Below are 19464 nucleotides of genomic sequence, written 5' to 3' on the forward strand. Positions count from 1 at the left end.
CTGCACAGAATTATCACCCTCATTTTTCTGAATGGCAACAATGCTGATATAATGCAAGAGAATTTTCGAATTGATGCAATTTCTTTTTTTGAAAAAATTTCATTCGAATCTAATAACTCATATACCAATGACAAGTCCCAAAATCAGGAAAAAGTCTGCGTTCAAGGTTCCAACTCTGGACCACTTTTTTGGAACATTGTAATGAATACTGCACTACAAATTGATTATTGTGATGTCTTTATCTTCAAGCTTATGCTGATAATGTCCTACTAGTGATTACAGGCTAAGCTCAACTCATATGCAGATACAAACGTGGCCGAAAATAGCATTACAAAAACTTTTGGACAGGGCTAAACAATGCAAACTACAATTCTTACCAGAAAAATCCAGTTCAATGTTCGTGTCAATAAAGAAGCATGGAGTGGCTTATTCAGCCCCTACAATTAAAATGGATAACAAAACGATTAAAAGACTTAAGAATATAAAATATTTAGGAGTTATAATAGATGAATGTCTTACTTGGTTACCTCACTTGGATTATATCAAATCTAAGGTCTGGAAAATACTCAACAACCTTTTAAAGGATGCCTATTCTTCCCAAACCTGTACTGAAAGAACTTTATAAAAGAGTAATTGAAAGAGCAGTAGTCTGTTCGTGTCCCGCATGGTGGCACCGTTCTACAGTCAAATTGAACAAAACGAACTCCATTCTGTGAATAGCTTTATTAGCAATGACTAAAAGTTACAAAATAACCCCAACTTCGTCTCTTCAAGTTATTGCAGGATTACTTCCTTTAAACATAAAACTCGATCATAAAAGTGGCATCCAGAGCACCAAATGAGGATGGACTGATTTCAAATTTGATGACGTAGAAATTCCAAAGGATGAAATTGAATTTCAGGCTCAGAAATGGCACTCCCATCCGACGCAAATAAAAACTTTTGCATGGGATAATAAAACGCCAACTAATATGGGACTGGAAATATATACAGACCAAAGAATGATGAGGGTGCAGGAGCTGGCTTTTGCACTTTTTGGCATGGTGAATTTCAAGAGCAGTTATGTTTCAACTGGATAAAAACTGCTCAGTGTATCAAGCAGAATCGCAAGCTTTAAAATCAGCACTGTTGTGGCTTAAGATGCACTAGCAATCATGTCATATCTACTCAGATAGTCAAGCTGTTCTTAAATCAGTTGAAAAATTTGACATCTATAATAAAAGCATTGTTGAAATTAAGAAATTACTTTCATTTACTAAAACAAAACTTCATTGGATACGTGGACACCAAGGATTCATTGGAAAACAGGGAAATGGCAGGATGAAGAGACCGGCAGACCTTCCAAGTGTAACAGAGAAAAGGCACTTTTGTGACTTCATTAATCAGATACTGGCTAACCGTGGAGCATTCCCTGCTTATATTAACAGGTTCAAGTTGAAAGAGACAACGTGCAAGTGTCAGTGTGGACAAGAAACAGCTGATGCTATCCACACGATTAAAGAATGTCCAAGCGTTTCCTCCAAACGAAGCGAACTATTTCATCATGACTTATCCGTAGATCTCCTTGGCAAACTTTTACTTAATGACAAGGGATGATTATTTTTATCAAAGTTTATGGAATACATTTATCTTAATAAAAAATATATTGTATGTTTGATCCAGTATTATGTGTTAATACTCCAACTTGTTATAATCTTTTAAAGGCAATTTTAATTCTCATAGAGTAGCAATTTTGTAATTTAATTCAAATATTATCTGTAAATATTTATTAACTATATTTTGTATTTTCGATCTTTGATTATAAATATATTGTATTCATGAAAGATGTGAACGTATAATAACAAAATATTTTCAAGAATTGCAATATTTAAAATGTAACTGGATTTATGTTTATATTATATATAATTTCAATAAAGATGTTGGTGAGCCCAACACATCTTCAAGTCAGGAGACTCCAAAATTACAAACTAGGTTATTTAAATTTTTATTTAATTAAGATGTTCTTTAGTGTTGAGCTTCTTTTGCAATTAGCTTTAATTTAGCCTTTGGCTCTGGTGATAGCTCTACTTAAGAGGTGAGGATCAGATTTTCAATTTTCATGTTGTAATTACGGTTAGCTTAACTATATTAACTACTAGCCGCTACACTGCCAGCCTTCGCCTGCCTTTTTAAATGTTCCAGAAAATGCAAGTTATTCTTCTAGTAGCCTATAAAATGTCTCATTATTCCACTTGTGCCATCTGTAATGTCTACTGATGAACCATATTTACTTTGAAAAGAGCCTTTTAGAGCAGCCATTAAAATACGAACCCTTTCAGATTTCCCTTCCTATTGGTTAATAAAATGGGTGCTCTTATTTAGCAAAAAACATCAGTATTTATTATATTACATTCTGCCACTGAATATTAAAAAAAAAAAAAAAAAAAAAAACTATACGGTCAAAAGTCGTTAATTTGGACACCCATAATCCGGAATGATCTATAATCCGGACCTCAAAGATAAAAACTTTCTGCGCAAGCGTAGCGTTCACGCATGCGCATAAGACCTTTACGGCTGCGAATATCCGTGTGCGCATGCGCATAATACATTTACACATGCGCGTTTCGTGTATAACGGACGGTATAAGCTAAGCTAAAATTATCTAATTCATTTAATGTTGCAGATTGCGTTGTTCCTTACTCTTCAAATTGGATCCGGCTTATTATTTTTTGCAGACTGTTAGAGCAATTTTATAAAAGTAAGCTTGAACTTTCGGTTATGTCAAATAGAATTTCCAATATATATTTACTAATATATAAAGGATCTACAAAGCGAAAGTATGTTTCAAAGTCTAACAGAAAGTGGAATTGCTGCAAAAAATAGATAAAGGCATATCCTTTGATTATCTAATCATTCCGAAATATGTTTATCAATTTCACGGTGCTCTGCGGAGGGAGGGAAACAACGCAGCGTAATGAATTGGAAGTTGATCTGTCAGCACTATCCTTATCTTCAGAGCAGATGTTTTTATTTTATTTGGCTTATAATTCTTTACTAAATGTAGTATTTCATCCCAATGTACTCGGTCTTTAATATGATTTAAATCAAGTTCCTCGTCATTATAATACGCTTCCGATAGTAAAGAAAGTGACACAGAGATATTGAAAATGAAAAAATTTCGATTGACAAATTAGTCGGTATTCTCGACACAGCAATTATAGGACTTTGTAACTAAACAAGAAATTATGTCTGTTTAATAGAATTAAAGAGAAAGTATTATCACATGAAACGAAGCAACTTAAACAACTTACGTTGAAAGAAATGTTTAATAAAGTAAACAAATAAATATTTAGCTTTTTCTTTTGTAAATTTTGATACCCTTTAGATCATAATTGCTCTTAATTTCATAAATTACGGTTTCATATTTTTAATTTTATAATTTCTGCATGCCATCTTACCAGATTTAAACTGATGATCGATAATCCGGAATCGCCGAAGTCCCGACGAGTCCGTATTAACAATTTTTGACTGTATACGTTGCAAGTTCATTTGATATGGTGGTTTACTACATAGATACCAGCTCTCTTTGTTTTACTAAGGAGACTAACGCCTTTTTTAATCAGGTCTCCAAGGTTTAATTTTTACCTTTTACTATACAAGATGCATTAATGAACCTTAAATTAGGCTAATTCCATTTCCCAACTTCTAGTGATTTTCAGAATAATTTTCCTTATTAAAATTTATTTCATCAGAATTTTTTCATATTTTATTTATCTTATTAAATTTTATTTCATTTGAATCGTATTAAATTTTATAAGATTTGAGTTATCTTGATCTACTAAAGGCACTTCTAGGTTTTTATACATATGAAGATTCTGTGTTCAATATGTTAATATTTGTATTAATTTTATTTTACTTCAATAAATGGTGCAATTTGTTAATCCATACAAAATTACGTACATTATTTATTAAATTTATTTTCATCATATTTAAAAGTGATAAATAAAGCTTCACAGCTTTGGATATCCTCACTTAGAATATCTAATTAAATGCTAAATTGTTTCATAAGAATAAATTGAGTTTAATTTTTAAAAAAAAATTAAATTTAAATAAATATTTAATTAAATATTCTTTGCGCCATTGCTGCAAGGAATGAAATATAAATTTAAACAAATTTAAATTCTTAACAAATATGTGTAAAAGTAAAAAAGCAAATTTAAATTCTAAAAAAAGGAAAAAAGCCCAAATAATTTAAAATAATTTTTTAAAAAAATGTGCAAACACGTAAAAGATTTAATTCTCGAACTAATCTACAATATCATTTAAATTCAGAAGTATAAGCAAATCAAGTGCAAAAACAATCCATAAAAATAAATTCAATAATTTAGCAAATTAAAATTAATTCAAACAATTTTTTAAAAAATGCATAAGTGAATGACTGTTGAGCAGGCAGGAGAGAGACTTATCAAGGGGAAGTTGCCTCCAAACCTAACTCTCCAATCATTCAATTCGTGTTTCGTCATTCATGCAGGCAAGGGTAAAAGTCAAAACCAAAAGTAATTCCAATAAAGTGGTACCCTTAGAAATTAACATTTAAGAATTAAAGTTCAAAAAGGAAAATACTAATTAGGTCTTTTGAGAAACAAGCAAGTAAAGTCAAGAATTAAACTTTTTCTTAAAAATTAATTTTTTTTAAATTAATTTTTATGAAATAATAAAAAAATCTAGAAACCAATGTATTTTAGAAATCCTTGTCTACAGAAACTTCCCCTACACGAATATGCATATCAATAAAAAGAAACTATAAAAGAACTATACATAATCCATATAAACCAATAAGAAATAAAAAACAAAAAGAACTAATTCACAATTTTTAAAATAAATATATATTTTAAAATATAATTTCATATTTAGAAAATACTTAGATACTACATAAAAAATTTTTAAAAAAATACTTAAAGCAAGTAAATAGTAAGTTTTAATTCTAACTTACCTGCTATATGAGTGTTGGGGGTCTGTAAAAGTGTTGTGTAAGAGAAGTAAGTGTGTTCTTCAAATTTTATAAATGGCGCTTATGTAGGTAAAGTTGAGTGTCAAGCTGCTATCTTTGTTATAGTAAAAATTTTTTTGTAAATGTTAATATTAATTTAATTAAATTAAAAATCCTAAAGGTAGTAATATCAATTATTTAGGGAGTTAAGTAACTGAGCCAATCAAGAGATGTATGTTTGCTTGAAGGAAATTAAAGTGAAGTGGTATGTGAAAAAAATGTAAACTTTTTGTAATTTGAAATGTGTGTTCTGTTGAAAAATTGTGAAAATTGTTAAAAAATTAAGTGAAAGATATTTTGTGTGAAAATTGCAAAAAATTAAAGTAATTAAGAAAAACTGAAATGTTTTAATATTAAAGTTTTAATGTAAAATTTCCCAAAATTTTTTTGAAATGAAGTCCTTAAAAAACCTCTAAAAATTCCCAGAAATTTCTCAAAAATTCCTTTAGGAAGTTAAATAAAACTTAAATTTGATGAAAGAAAATATTAAAAGTTTAATGAACTTGATTTAATTGGTATATCAAAACTTAACTAAATACTGGCTAAAGTATGGGAAATTAGAAGAAGGAGATTAAAATCTTCACTCAATTCGGGCTATAATTGAGACTTTTGAAAAGAGTTGGTCCTTTATTAGTAAAAGGAAAGAATGCAGTATTGATTAAATATACATATTTACAAAATTTACAATAATTTCTCTACTCTTATATCCTCCAGTTAAGGTTTAAGGTAATGTTATCATATCCAAAAGAGCCAAAAAATTATAAAGTCAAGGCCTGCCTTTTTAATATATAAATTAATAAATTTTGGTGGTACTTGGTTATCAACTTGTACATTAATTAGTTTTATGATTTCTTCCTTTAAATCGTCATTTTCAGTACATATATTTTTTATTCTGATAATTTGGCTATGAAACGTGTTTTCTATTACATTTCTAGAGATATTAGAGTTCCAATTAATTAGTTTAATAGTAGGAAAATGGAAATTCCTTCTTTTATCAAATAATTTAATTTTGTTGTGTTTAATAATTTGCAGGTCTAGGAATTCAATAGTATCTTGATTCGTATTCGCTTTATTAAGTGTTAAACTATTTGGGTAAATTTTGAATTTCTCAAAAGTAGAATTATTATTGAAAGTTATAATATCATCTATGTATGTATTTTACATTGGAATTGTACTACATATAGTTTAGTAACCAGAATCGTTCATTATAAAGTGAATTAAAGGCTGTTTGGACTTGGTTTGGCTGCTCAGCATAGATTTTTTTTTATAAGATTTCAAGTTTGGCAATGAGGCATTTTGAAACGTTTTCACGCAGATAAATTTATGGATCGTTTCTTCTGGCATTTTAAAACATTTTCACATAGATAAAATTATGGATCATTTCTTCTTCTTTATAGTTAGATCCGGTTATGTCTAAATCTTAAATTTCCTATTATATAAAGATTATGGTAAACCTTGTACCGAAAAAGGGGGTGACAGTTCTATATTTCCCGTTCTACTGGACCGATTGTCAAAATTTAACTTTTTATCAAATTTAACTAACATTTTCCATGTCTCAATAGATTGACTTGGAACATATATTAGATTTATATATAACATTGTTCTAACACGGGTAGTTTGATGCCAATTGGACTTTTTCTGAAAATTAACATACCAATTTTTTCCCATATTTCTATTCTACAACTCAAATTCTGTGAAAGTGCCAAGTTTTGTTATAAAATCACAAAATTTAAATTAAAATAGTATAGTTCAAAAAAATAGTTTTAAAAAATTAGCTCTCAGAATTTTCACTCCTCCATGTTATTTCAATTTGGTTAATATTTATTAATATCTTTTTATTGAACTTATTCGATTCTTCCTTTCACAAGATGAAATTTAGGTTCAATCCAAATAAAATTTGCCCTTTTTTTATTTAATTAAAAAATTTTTATTTTTAATTAATTTTTATAATTTATAACCTATAAAATTTTTACATCATAAAGTAGATATATTTAAAAGCATACCTGCAAAAAAAAATAGAGTTTTTATTCAGAATTTCTTAAGATACAGTGGTGGCCAAAACTGTGGACACTTTTGGAAATTTTTATGTTTTTGAACTTTGTATGTTTGTTACGTTGTATGCGTATAGAAAATGTTACGTTTCGCAAAATGCAAACTTGTATATATCATTTTAAAGACAATTTATTACTGAATTCAATGCAAATCACAAAATTCAATTATTTGCAATACAAAAAAGTTATATGAACTTTAATATAAATAAAAAAACACAGTTATGAAGTGGTTTGTAATGTCGAGCTTTCCTGGCCAATCACTGTTCTTGTTCTGAGAACCAATCAAATGTTAGTAACTGCCAGTAGAAGCTGACATCATGTTTACACTTGAAACAATTCGTTATTTTGCTTTGTTCTGTAGAAGGAGGACTTGTTTCTTATACACTGCAATTACAAGTAGGAATTTTTGTAAAAAATTTTAATATTTAGTCAAGAAGCAATGACATCAAATAAAAGAGTAGATTGGACACCTAGAAAGAGATGTAATATTATTGTGTTACGAGAAAGTGCTCTTTCCTATGCTGAAATTGCAGGACAGGTGGGTGGTTCAGTGACTACATCTGGATTCCGAAATTTTTGTTTACGATATCAGGAGACAAATTCAATAAAAAACAAAGAAAGAAAAGGCCGAAAAAGGTGCACCACATCTATTGATGACAGAAGAATAAAAGGACTATGTCTCCAAGATAGAAAAATGTCATCAGCGGCCATCAGAAGTGATCTGAATGATGCTGGTGTTTCTGTCAGTTCAAGAACAATCAGAAGAAGATTAACAGATGTTGGACTGAGAGGTAGAATTCCACGAAAAAAGCCATATCTTAATTTTCAGCAATGAAAAAAAAAAAAAGACTACAGTGGGCAAAGAAACACATTAATTGGACAGATGATCAGTCACAAGTTATATGGAGTGATGAAACTAAGATATTGTTATTCGATAGTGAAGGGTGAAAATATGTAAGGCGTAGAATAGGAGAAGAGCTACATCCTGACTGCATTCAAGCAACTGTGAAGAACCCAGTTAGTGTTATGATTTTGTCATGCATGTCAGCAGATGGTATTGGTCGCCTTCATGTCATCGATGGGACACTGAATGCCAGAAAATACATTGACACTATTCTAGAACCAAAACTTCTACCTTCCATCAGAGATCTCTTTCCCAACAATGCTTCGTTTATTTTTCGGCAGGATTCTGCTCCTTGCCACACGGCCAAAATATCTAAAGAGTGGTTTCGTACAAAGAGCATTAAATTGTTGTCATGGCCAGGAAACAGTCCTGACCTCGATCTTATCGAAAATTTGTGGCACCGTTTGAAAACTCTTGTCCGAATGAGGCGGCCATCAAATAAAAGGGAACTAATTGAGGCTATAATTGTTTCCTGGCATCATGTAATAACGAAAGAAGAGCTTAAAACTTGTCAGCTCAATGAAACGTCGATGTGAAGCTGTAATCAAAAATAAAAGGTACCCTACTAAGTACTGATAACTCAGTGCAATCATTACTATCTAATGTATATCGATAACTATTATCGTTTAACTTTTTTTGTATTGCAAATAATTGAATTTTGTGTTATGTATTGAATTCAGTAATAAATTCTCTTTAAAATGATATATACAAGTTTGCATTTTGTGAAACGTAACGTTTTTTATAAGCATACAAATATCAAAAACATAAAAATTTCCAAAAGTGTTCACAATTTTGGCCACCACGGTATATGTGAATTTGCATATTGGTGCATTTTGAAATTTGACATATTTGTTATAAGCATTAATAACACCAAATGTGATTTGCACACTTTGTTAAAATTATTTGAAAGTATGAATGACCTTTCCCTGCTCGTGTACAATGAAAAAAGAGAAAGAAAAATAGGTTGGTATAAATTAAGAATTTTGCCAATTGATTTATTCATGGCACAAAAGTGGGGGGGGGGGAAACGTGCAGAGATAAATTTTTTAATTCCTAACTAGAAATTACAAAATTTAATATCTATGCATAATTTAAGTTGTGGAATCAAAATATGGAAAAAGTGGTATGTTATTTTAAAGAAATTTAATTTTATGTCAAAATATGTTATGTTAGAAAAATGTAATATATATCCTAAGTTGCACTTTCGAGACATGGGGAAACGCATGTTAAATTCCAACAATCTGTCAGTAGATCAGGAGATATAGAACTATCCTCCCCCTTTTTACCCCAAAGGGTGTTAGTCCAGAAAGGCTATCAATCTCGTTTTGGCATTTTGCATTGATTCATTATAAACATTGAATCTCTTTTTAAATTGTTGCTTCACATATTAGGACCTCGTATTATACTTAAAGGAATTAAATAATGAAGAAGCTGCATAAATGTATGCATGTTTCTCGCATTGTAATAAAACAATAGTACCTAGAGCCATCCAATTTTGAATAATGTACATCTCCACCCGAATATGGGCAGTTGGAACCCCAAATTCGGAATTTGTTTCATATTTTGTAAAGCATTTATGAGTTTTGATTAAGAACCTCTAATAAGATTTCAAAGCAAGCAAAGGCAACACTGTACGAAAAAATATCTCCAGCATGCGAGACTGTGTATCGTAGAGTTTAAAGATATGCTCTTTTAAATATTTTGTGATATTGCTGTTGAATTGAATTTTATGGTGTAAGTGCGAAGAATATGACAAAACGCTAAAAAGAAAGCTTCTTTGGGCGTAATAGAAAATCTAAAAGCTTTCAGTTTTTTTGAGGGAGCAAGGTTTACTTTCCTGTTAATATGATGCCACTCAGTGTCAAACGTAAGCACTCCCATGAAATCTAACTAGAAAGCAGCAACACTGATTATATGTAAATCTTCATAAAAAAGGAAGTATTCTATTAAAAAAACAGAACGGATTTTGCCAGATTTGTTTCAGATTATATGAGAGGCATAAAACTGTCAGGTAGCAACAGCCAGTGCAGTTGCTGGTGTGTGTGTATATATATATATATATGTATGTATGTATATATATATATATATATATGTGTGTGTGTGTGTTTGTATGTATATAGATATATATATATTTTTGGGGGGCATAGCGCATCCTCTATGAAGGACAGTAACATTGAATTTATACTTAACTGGTAGGTGTGCATATCCAGCTGCTGCCACTCCATCTGCTTCAACAACTGAAAGTATAGAATAAAATGATTCCTGAATTGATATTCATTCTTCCAGTTTTTTTTTTTTTTTTTTTTTAAATCCCCTGCAGTCCGAAGGGATTTGAGTCTTGAACTATTACTTTCGTTTTGGCATTTTGCATTGGATTCCTATAAATATCATTTCTATTTTCAAACTGTTGCCATAAAATGGTAGATTCTGCATAATATTTTAAGAAATGAAATAATGAAAAATCTGCATAAATGTATGTATATTTCTCACATTCTGATAAAACAACGGTATCTAGAGCCATCCAATTTTGAATGACGTAATCCTACTGCAAATATGGGTATCTGAAATCCCAAATTTTCAATTTGTTTTATTATCGGTTTCATATTTTGTAAAACTAACAAATTTTTGAGTAACAAACTCAACAATTTGAAAGTGAGCAATGGGGGGGGGGAGCTTTTTATTTCCAGCACATCGAACTGTGTATCGGAAATTCTAAAGATATGCTCATTTCAAAATTATTTTGCATCATTGCTATTGAACTAAATTTTATGGTTAAATGCAAAGAACATGATATTTAATAAATAAAGGTAACAAAGCGTGCCTTTAGGCATAATTTAAAATCTTAAACATGTCCCCCCCTTTTTTTTGTTGTTGTTGTGCCATTGCAGAATTAAAGAGTGTGTTATATAAGCAGGCTACCTTATTTGCCAACTAGCATCCTGTTAACAGAAAAATATCTGTATTTTTGGTCATCACGTTGTATTGTGTAAGACTGGAAGAGTAAAATTTCAATAATGAGTCCGGTTCTCATTTGGATACTTAACCTGTTAATGCATCGTCCTTGGTGCAATTCGATGATTTTTACAGACGAAAAAACTTGGCATATTATTGCTAAATGTTTATTGCATACATACATATTATTACATTATATTTTATGCTTTAATTCGATATTTTCCTTAAATATTGGTCGGTAAAAACTAACAAGCAAGTCTCCTAGTATTAGACCCATAGCCCTCGTAGCTTTGCCATTTTAAGGTAATGTAACTTGTAAGTATATATTTTAACCCTAAGTTTAAAGCAAAAGACAACTTTTTTCTATAGAAGCCTTTTGAATATAGTGAAAAGAGTGTTTATAATAATGGTGATGTTATGTTTCTTGTTAAAGCTGTAGACTTGTTACAAGCATGGTAATTTGGCATATTTTGAAAATTTGGTGACTTCTAGTACGTTGGTTGCATTGATATGCAATTTCTCTTATTCAGTGTTCTACATACTACAGTAAAAAGTCTGCAATCCGGACGTCCATTATCCGGAATGATCTATAATCCGGACCTCAAAGCCACAAACGCATTACGCGTTTAACGTTTACGCATGCCCGTTTAGCACAAAAGACTAAGCAACTTAAACGACTTATTTGAAAGAAATGTTTGATAAAGTAAACAAATAAAATTAAGTTTGGGGGGAGGTAAATTTTGATACCCTTTAGATCATAATTGCTCTTTATTTCATAAAATACGGTTTCATATTTTTAATTCTGCATGCCATCTTAACCAGATTTAAATTGATGATCTATAATCCAGAATCACCAAAGTCCTGACGAGTCCAGATTACAGACTTTGTACTGTACTATTCATTCTCAAGCTGAATACCAAAATGCAAGTCTATTCTTAACCTTACCAAACATATGCACTAGTCATCATTTGTAAAAAGCGAAGCATATATGCTGACAGATAGTAATGAACAGTAATAATAAATAACATAAAAGATATTTAATTAGCAATTGCATCTATTTACATTTGTCTTTTAAATATTTAATATATTATACACGTTTTATATTTTGTACTTGGGTGGTGTTGTAAAAGATATTTAATTAGCAATTGCGTCTATTTACATTTGTCTTTTAAATATCTAATATATTATACACGTTTTATATTTTGTACTTGGGTGGTGTTGATTTATGTTTTTCTGTTTTAGTGTTGATTTGCTAATGAGTTGAAACCTTGGTAAAAAGCTTTTTGGGAACAGAAATTGTGAATGTGCTTCATGATGTTGATGTGCTCTAGGAATTCATTTTTGAGACCATGATTGTTAAAAATGGTAATTTCAGTTTGCTTTATGTTTCTTATATAAAAATTCTTTTCCAGATGTTCCTGTAGCAACACGATCATGTGTAAGTAATATCAATTTCTATTTTAAAACATTTTCTTATTAACATGATTTTATGCATCTTAAGAAAATTTCTTTTTTATAAACTTGAAATTAATTGTAAAAATTCACAAAATTTTAATAAACTGGGTGGGTATATTTTCTTCCTTTTTAACCTCTTCCTTCTTGTTCTAATTATGTGGTGAGGTTTTGCCCTTTATTTCTCGTGCTTGTGAAATTTCCAGGCTGGAGTTGTTCAAAAGAACTTCGCCAAAAAAATTAGAAACAATTCATTTCTTATAACCGGGAAATTTTTTATTTCTTCTTTTACATATTTTCTTGATTTCAAGCTAAAAAAATTCCAAAAAATTAAAAATAACTACATATATTGTTCATGCACTTATTTTTAAGCAGTTTTCTTGAATTGAACAAATGTGCAGTTTTTTCCAGTGTTTCTTGAAAATGCAGTCGTTAGAAGTCTTAGAAGTCGTTAGAAGTCTTGAAAATGCAGTCGTTAGAAGTTTAATGTGATTGGTCATGATGTTAAAATTACATCATTTTTTGGAGCTATGAATGCATAAAATATATACAGTGGCTTACATTTATTTTAGGACACTTGTATTGTTGAAATTTATTTTCATAGGTCTTGTACTAAATATTGAAACATAAACTTCAATTTTTTGCGAAATATTGTCAGAAATTCTTGTAATAAAATAATTTAGTTAAAAATGTTGATCAGTAACTCTCAAAATAATTCATACTCTCAAAAATGTTATTAAAGTTTTAGAACACAGTTTCTAATTAATCACAATTTATTGTTTATATGAAACTACATGAGAATTATTATCTGCATTTAGAAGTTTTTACTCGTTTAGCAAAATATATTAACTGTTCCGTATCTGAAGTGAACATGGCAGTGCATGATAAATTAATGGCAAATTCTGTTAGAAATTTTATTATTCATTTTTAAAAAATATTCAGAATACTCAAAATTATGCAGAATTCGAGTATCTTTGATGTCATTAAACAATGGAAATAGCTCGTTAACTGCATCCTACAAAAAGTCACGCAAGATTGAAAAATAAGAGGGCAAAAAACTTACAGTGGATTCAGAAGAACAGTTTGCAATACTGTCAAAAGAATCATTGAGGTATGTGGTTGGATAAACAGAGCGATTAGCAAGAAGGAGATTCTTCATCAAAAAAAAAAAAAAAAACTGCCATTCTCAGAATGTGTGGTACATGTTAGAACATAATATTTGCAAATGAATCAGATTTGGATCCGATAAGCAAATTACTATGTGACAAGCCGAGTAAAGAATTTTAAAAAGCTATTTCCCGCTGTTAAGCACAGGAATAGAGACATAACAGTTTGGAACTGTTTTGTTGCTTCTGAGATGGAAAATTCCACTTAAATACATATTGATATAGCTGTTCTGTATAAAAATCTGAAAGCATCTTCAAGAAAACTTTGAATACAGTTATACTATTGAAGTATAGAATAAAGTTCTATCAGGATAAAGATCCTAAACAAACAGCTCTAAATGTTCACTTGTGTCTAGTGTAGAGCTGTCTTGAAATTATCAAATTTCCACATTTTCCTGGCTTTTAAAGTTATAAATCATGTGTCGCTCAAGTTGGGAAAAAGAATATGGAAACTTGATATTTTTTTAATTCTACTTTTCTTACAGAGGAGTGGGACATGCTTATATAAAAACATTAGTTGAATCCATGCCCAAAGTGGATGAAAAGTGTAATTTTATCTAAAGGATATACAACGAAATATTGGATGTCCCATTATATTCATGTTTCTTTTAACCACTTGCGCTAAAAAGATGTGCCACACACGTCGAGATGCTTTTGTCTCAAACTGTGAGTGGTGTGAACACCACGTCGATAGGCATTTATTGCAAAAATGAAAATAACGTGGTGCACACGTCGCCTAACAACGAGATTGTTTATTTCTCGAGTTACAGCTCTGGATTGCACTTGCAGACGCAGAGCGCTGTAAATGAGACAGTTTACCACTTGTTATATTGTGGCGCACGGCACCGCAACAGTGAAGTTTAGTCATAGCGCAAGTGGTTAAATATAAACTGTTCATTCAGTTTCAAATACTTGTGCGAGTTCCTTTTAATTTCAAAAAAGATCCTGTATAGTTTTTTTTATTGGTAGTATCTGTGAAGAAGAATAAATTCATTTCACTAATATTTAGTAACCAATATTTGCTTATAAAATGTAAAAAACTAAGTGCTTAAAAATACATGTGAGGTACTGTTAAATAAAAAAGTTCCTTAAAAAACCTGTGGTAAAGGAATTCTGATGCATTTAGTAAAGTATATCATATCATTTAGTTGATCAGTAAATTTGAATTATCCATGGAACTGCCTTATTTTTTGTCTGACTTATTTCCATTAACCACTCGCGCTACTTGCTACTTCATGATTGTGGTGCCGTACTCTGCAATGTAACAAGCGGTAAAGTGTCTCATTTACGCTGCTTCGTGTCTGCGAGTACAATTCAGAGCTCTAACTCGAGAAATAAACAATCATGTTGTTAGGTGACGTGTGCACCACGTTATTTTCATTTTTGTGCACTGTTTGAGACAAAAGCATCTTGACGTGCGTGGCACGTCTTTTTAGCGCAAGTGGTTAAAACTTTTTCTCAACATCGGTCCAATTTTAGGCGATGAATGATTGTTATGGAAGTAACAAATTCTTTTAGTTGTTATAGTGGGGAAGAGTTTATATTTTATGCATCCTTTAATGCTGAGGAATGCTCAAATTGAACAATCCACAAGCTTTGGTAGTCCACTTAGATTTTGTACCAGTCAGCTAAATTTTTGCTGTTATGGAACTGAGGATGAATATAATCCCTTTTCTCATAGAAAGATTTCTTTTCAGCAGGTAGACTTTGTGTATCTCAGTTTATAATTGATGTGATTTAAAACATCTGTAAGAAAAGCATGCGACAACTTCTGCAGCTTATGAATTCCTATTTACCTTATTACTCATAGTTTTCTTATCTCAGAATGTAGTTCATAAAGATAAATCACTTCTAGGTCTTACCAAGTTATTAAAATGAATTTTTCTACTTTTTGCTGTTTAACGCATTTAAGTTTGAAGAAAACATGATTGAAAATTTTGTTATGATGTGTGTCTGTAACAAAAAAAAATTTTCTGAATAACTGTGTTTTGATAGAAAGTAATTTTGAGAAAAATGTGAAAATGATAGTACTTTCAGAGAGAGGTATATAATCAAATTGGGTTTTAACAATAGCTTTGGCTACGACTAGTAAAAATCAATATAATTGAGCTATATTTTATTTGTAAGTTGTGCATTTTTTGCTTTAAAATTGATTGAATTTTATTCTTATGTTCCAGTTAAAGTTTTTATGCCTTGATTAATCTCCGTGCAGTAGTTGTAGAATTATCAACAATTTAAAAGTTGTTTTAACCTTCTGAAACCGGGGCTTAAATCCTCATAATATAACCTTTAGGACAGCAGGATCCAAAAAAGTGTTTCCCCCCTCCTTTACTGTTCCTTAATGAGAAAAGTCATTAGGGTGGTCATTTGTCCCCTCCATAGATGCAGTAAAATTTACATGTTTGTCACAGGCTGGACAATAGCCTGGAATAGGTTACTATATTTGCGACTTTTTCCAGGTTTATTTTGTTTTAACTTAAACTAAACTGCATTTATTTACTAAGAGCAAAATGTATACAATGTTTATATAACATTTACTAATTCTGATCAATCTCAGTAATAATTTGTGAATTTTATGTGAATTCTTTGTTTTTAACTAGAAATTAGGAAAAGAGAACAGAGCGTGACAAAATATAACAAATATGAATTACTAGCTTTGTATGCCTGCAGGTCGGAATGCAATATTTGATAATTTATTTTCATTAATAAAATAACTAATGAATAATTTAATGAAATAATAATAATGAATTTATTAATAATATTCATTACTGTTAGATGTTTAGAATATGATTCATTACTATTAGATTTTGAGATGAACTTATACCAATAATAAAGCTTTAAAACTTTTTTTTCCATAATTACGTTATTGTAATATAAAAAAGAAAATCGGAGACATATTAGTTGCGTTTAATTATATAATTTTAACAAATATTACTTTGGTCTATCGGGCAAAGGAGGGTATATCTGTACAGAGAATTTTCGTTATAAAACTGGATTTTGTTTACGTTAGCAGTTAAAAAATTCTACGAATACCCATATATTCAATCCATTTTATAGCTGCAATGTGAAGTAAAGTCTGATGAGATAATTTCTTAAGTCTTTGCATTTTCGTGGTATTCGTAGAAAGAGAGAGAGAAAGCACTTTGAGTCATTAGGTTATTTTGATTAGGCTTCTTTTTAATATTTGTTGAGTAGAATTTTAATGTATCATTTAAAATTTTAGAAAATATAAATTCATCAAAAATATTTTTCAGAACAGTTTTAAGTGTCTATAAAGAATTCTATGTCAATTTTCTTTAGTAGGCGGATTTCGTTCAAAACCATCGTTATATCCAAAGCTTGATTTTTCCTTGATTTTAAATGAAATGGATATACATATACATAATAAAATAAGAAATACAAAATAAATAAACATAATAAATTTTCTAATTCATTTTAAAAGATTAATCTTTCATACTTTCCAAAAAATAAGGGCAGACAGGGTATTGACATTTACAGTATAGGAAATATGTTTTTCATATTTCTTTCAGTGATCAAAACAATTACCCAGGAATATTTTCAAAGCAAAATTAAGAAAATTGTTTCCAACAAATTTTTCATAAAGTATTCTCTTATGTGTCTTTGTTAAAGTGTGAAATCTTCTCTTTGGCAGAATAAAGAATCAGAATGATGAACGGAGCGAAATAAATGCACGAGAAATAATTCCATAGTGCTGCAATTTCATTTAAAATCGTAAAATGAAACATTGGAGAAAACTGCAATATAGTTTATTCACAATCACCTAAAATTTTAAATTTTTGTATTGCCGAATGGTAAACATATGTTAGAAAATTAAATCTGTTATTTCAATCATTTTTCTTGGTCTATTTTTTACGGGCCCACCAGCGGAGAGCGCTAAAGTGGCTGAACACTGGTAGTTTTCTCGGGTTCGAATCACAGCCTTCATGGGCGCTTTCATGGTTTTTGTCGTAACGTCGGTATATACCAGTTTTACTGAGCAAGTCCTTGATGAAGGCATCCCTCCCCTTATACGGATAGCTGTCGAGTGCTTCAGTGTAATCCAGTGAGCAAACCAAATAAAGCCAATCAAATCCCAGAGAACAGGTTGGTTACGTGTGGATTTTTGCATTTTATTTACTTAAGAATGAACGAAAATCACAAAAGGATAAATGAAAGTTCGAACAGAGTTAACATTACTGAACAGTTTTATGACCTCGTCACCAAGAAAGGCCAAAGTAACATCTTATTAGATTTAAGCCTCATGTGTAAAGCAGGCCCTAAAAAAAGTAGTTTTGCTTAATTTGTAAAAGGAGCTTTAGAAACATTAAATCTCGAACAGAGTGCAAGATCACTGAAATTTGAAACATAATATAAAAATATATGCATCTTTACCAAATGTTATTAGCCAAGTGAAAAACCTTTTTATTTATTTTATGGAGTTTATCATAACAAAGAAATTCTTATTGCTTACTCGAGGTTGACAAAGCAAGCTAAGATTAATTTTTAGAGTCATTAGGTTATTTTGATACTGGAAACGTGAAAAATGAGCAATGCCCTCCTCGGGACTCAAACCTGGACCTCTCGAAATATGCGCCGAGTGTGCTAACCATTACAGCGTGAAGGCATGCACCACTATAGAGTCATTAGGTTATTTTTGAACCAGGAGACTTGAAAAAATGTGCAATGCCTTCGTCGGGACAGGAATCTGGATCTCTCGAAATACTTGCCAGGTCTGCTAACCGTTACACCACGAAGGCATGCAGAAAGGAGGGAGAAAATATCTTATAAGTTGCTTCAAAATATGAATGCCTTCATGGAGGAATCCACCGGTTGAAAGAGCAGTAGTATCACTAAACACTGGTATTTCAACCTGGATTAAAATCCAGACGAACATGGGAGATTTCGTGGCTTTCTTAATGTATAATTTGAATGCGAGAGAGTTTCCTTTAGAAAGTCTTTCACGATATAGCATCTCGTTCCATAGAGAGATAGCCTTCGAGTTGCTTTTCTGAATTAATTAATGTAACCTTAGTCGAGGACATTTGGAGAGAAAGCAGTTTATAATCATGTTGCACATGGGGGGGGGAATCCTATGGAACCTGTTTATTCGCTTGTATTGAACCTATATTGAACTAACTATCTGTTACCAAACGAAATCATCAATAGTTTTATCTACATAACAACTAAGTGTAGCGATGTAACTAAATCCTATATTTACTAGCGTAAGAGAAGAAGCTTAAATGTCAAACGCATTATTTAATTAAGTATAATAGTACTATTTGCTGAAAAGTGATGTTTCGTAAATGACTGACAGAACTAGCTCACGTTCAAGTTTTTAACGGGAAAACTATGAAAAGGATAATACAGATAGCTCATTCACCGGTATCTAAACCAAATTGTTCTCACATGAAAAAATCAGAGTTATATATTCAATGTTACGTTCGTTGTGATCATCTGAGTGTAGTTTCTCTCCCCCCCCCCACCTTATAAAAAGGCGTTTAATAGGCAAATAATTTAAAAGGCAGAATTATTAATAATAATTTAAAAGGCAAATAATTTAAAAGGCAGAATTTAATAGACATGCTCTATTAAATTCTGATTTTGTTTTTGCTATTATAGGAAGGTGCTTTCATTTAATTAACTATTTTTTTTTTTTCCCCTGAAATGACGCATGATAATTTTCAAAACAGTTTATGCAGAGTGCTACATCACATGCTTTACATATGACAGTTGATCTCCGCTGTAAACCCTTTGCAGAACAAACAGCACATCTTCGTCTTTTCTTCGTATCAAAAGGGAAATGGGAGCATAGATACTTGCATTGTTTTTTCTGACTTGATGGAGACAGTGTATGAGCTTGAAGATCAGAATAATAAATCAGCTCTCTAATCAAATTCATGCGAAAAACTT

The 19464-nt window shown here is 30.7% G+C and overlaps 1 protein-coding gene across 1 annotated transcript in view; it reads left to right on the forward strand.

The window, feature by feature from the left end:
• mRpS11 (mitochondrial ribosomal protein S11) overlaps positions 1 to 19464 on the forward strand; it is a 65046-nt gene that overhangs the window by 24675 nt on the left and 20907 nt on the right. The window contains exon 3 of the mRNA XM_035371088.2: positions 12349 to 12374. Within this exon, the coding sequence (XP_035226979.1) occupies positions 12349 to 12374 (26 nt within the window). The remainder of the gene's footprint in view (positions 1 to 12348; positions 12375 to 19464) is intronic.

Source organism: Stegodyphus dumicola, chromosome 6 (genome assembly GCF_044657685.1).
Source record: "Stegodyphus dumicola isolate Sdum_Otavi_A_Nest chromosome 6, ASM4465768v1".
In the NCBI taxonomy this organism is placed as follows: domain Eukaryota; kingdom Metazoa; phylum Arthropoda; class Arachnida; order Araneae; family Eresidae; genus Stegodyphus; species Stegodyphus dumicola.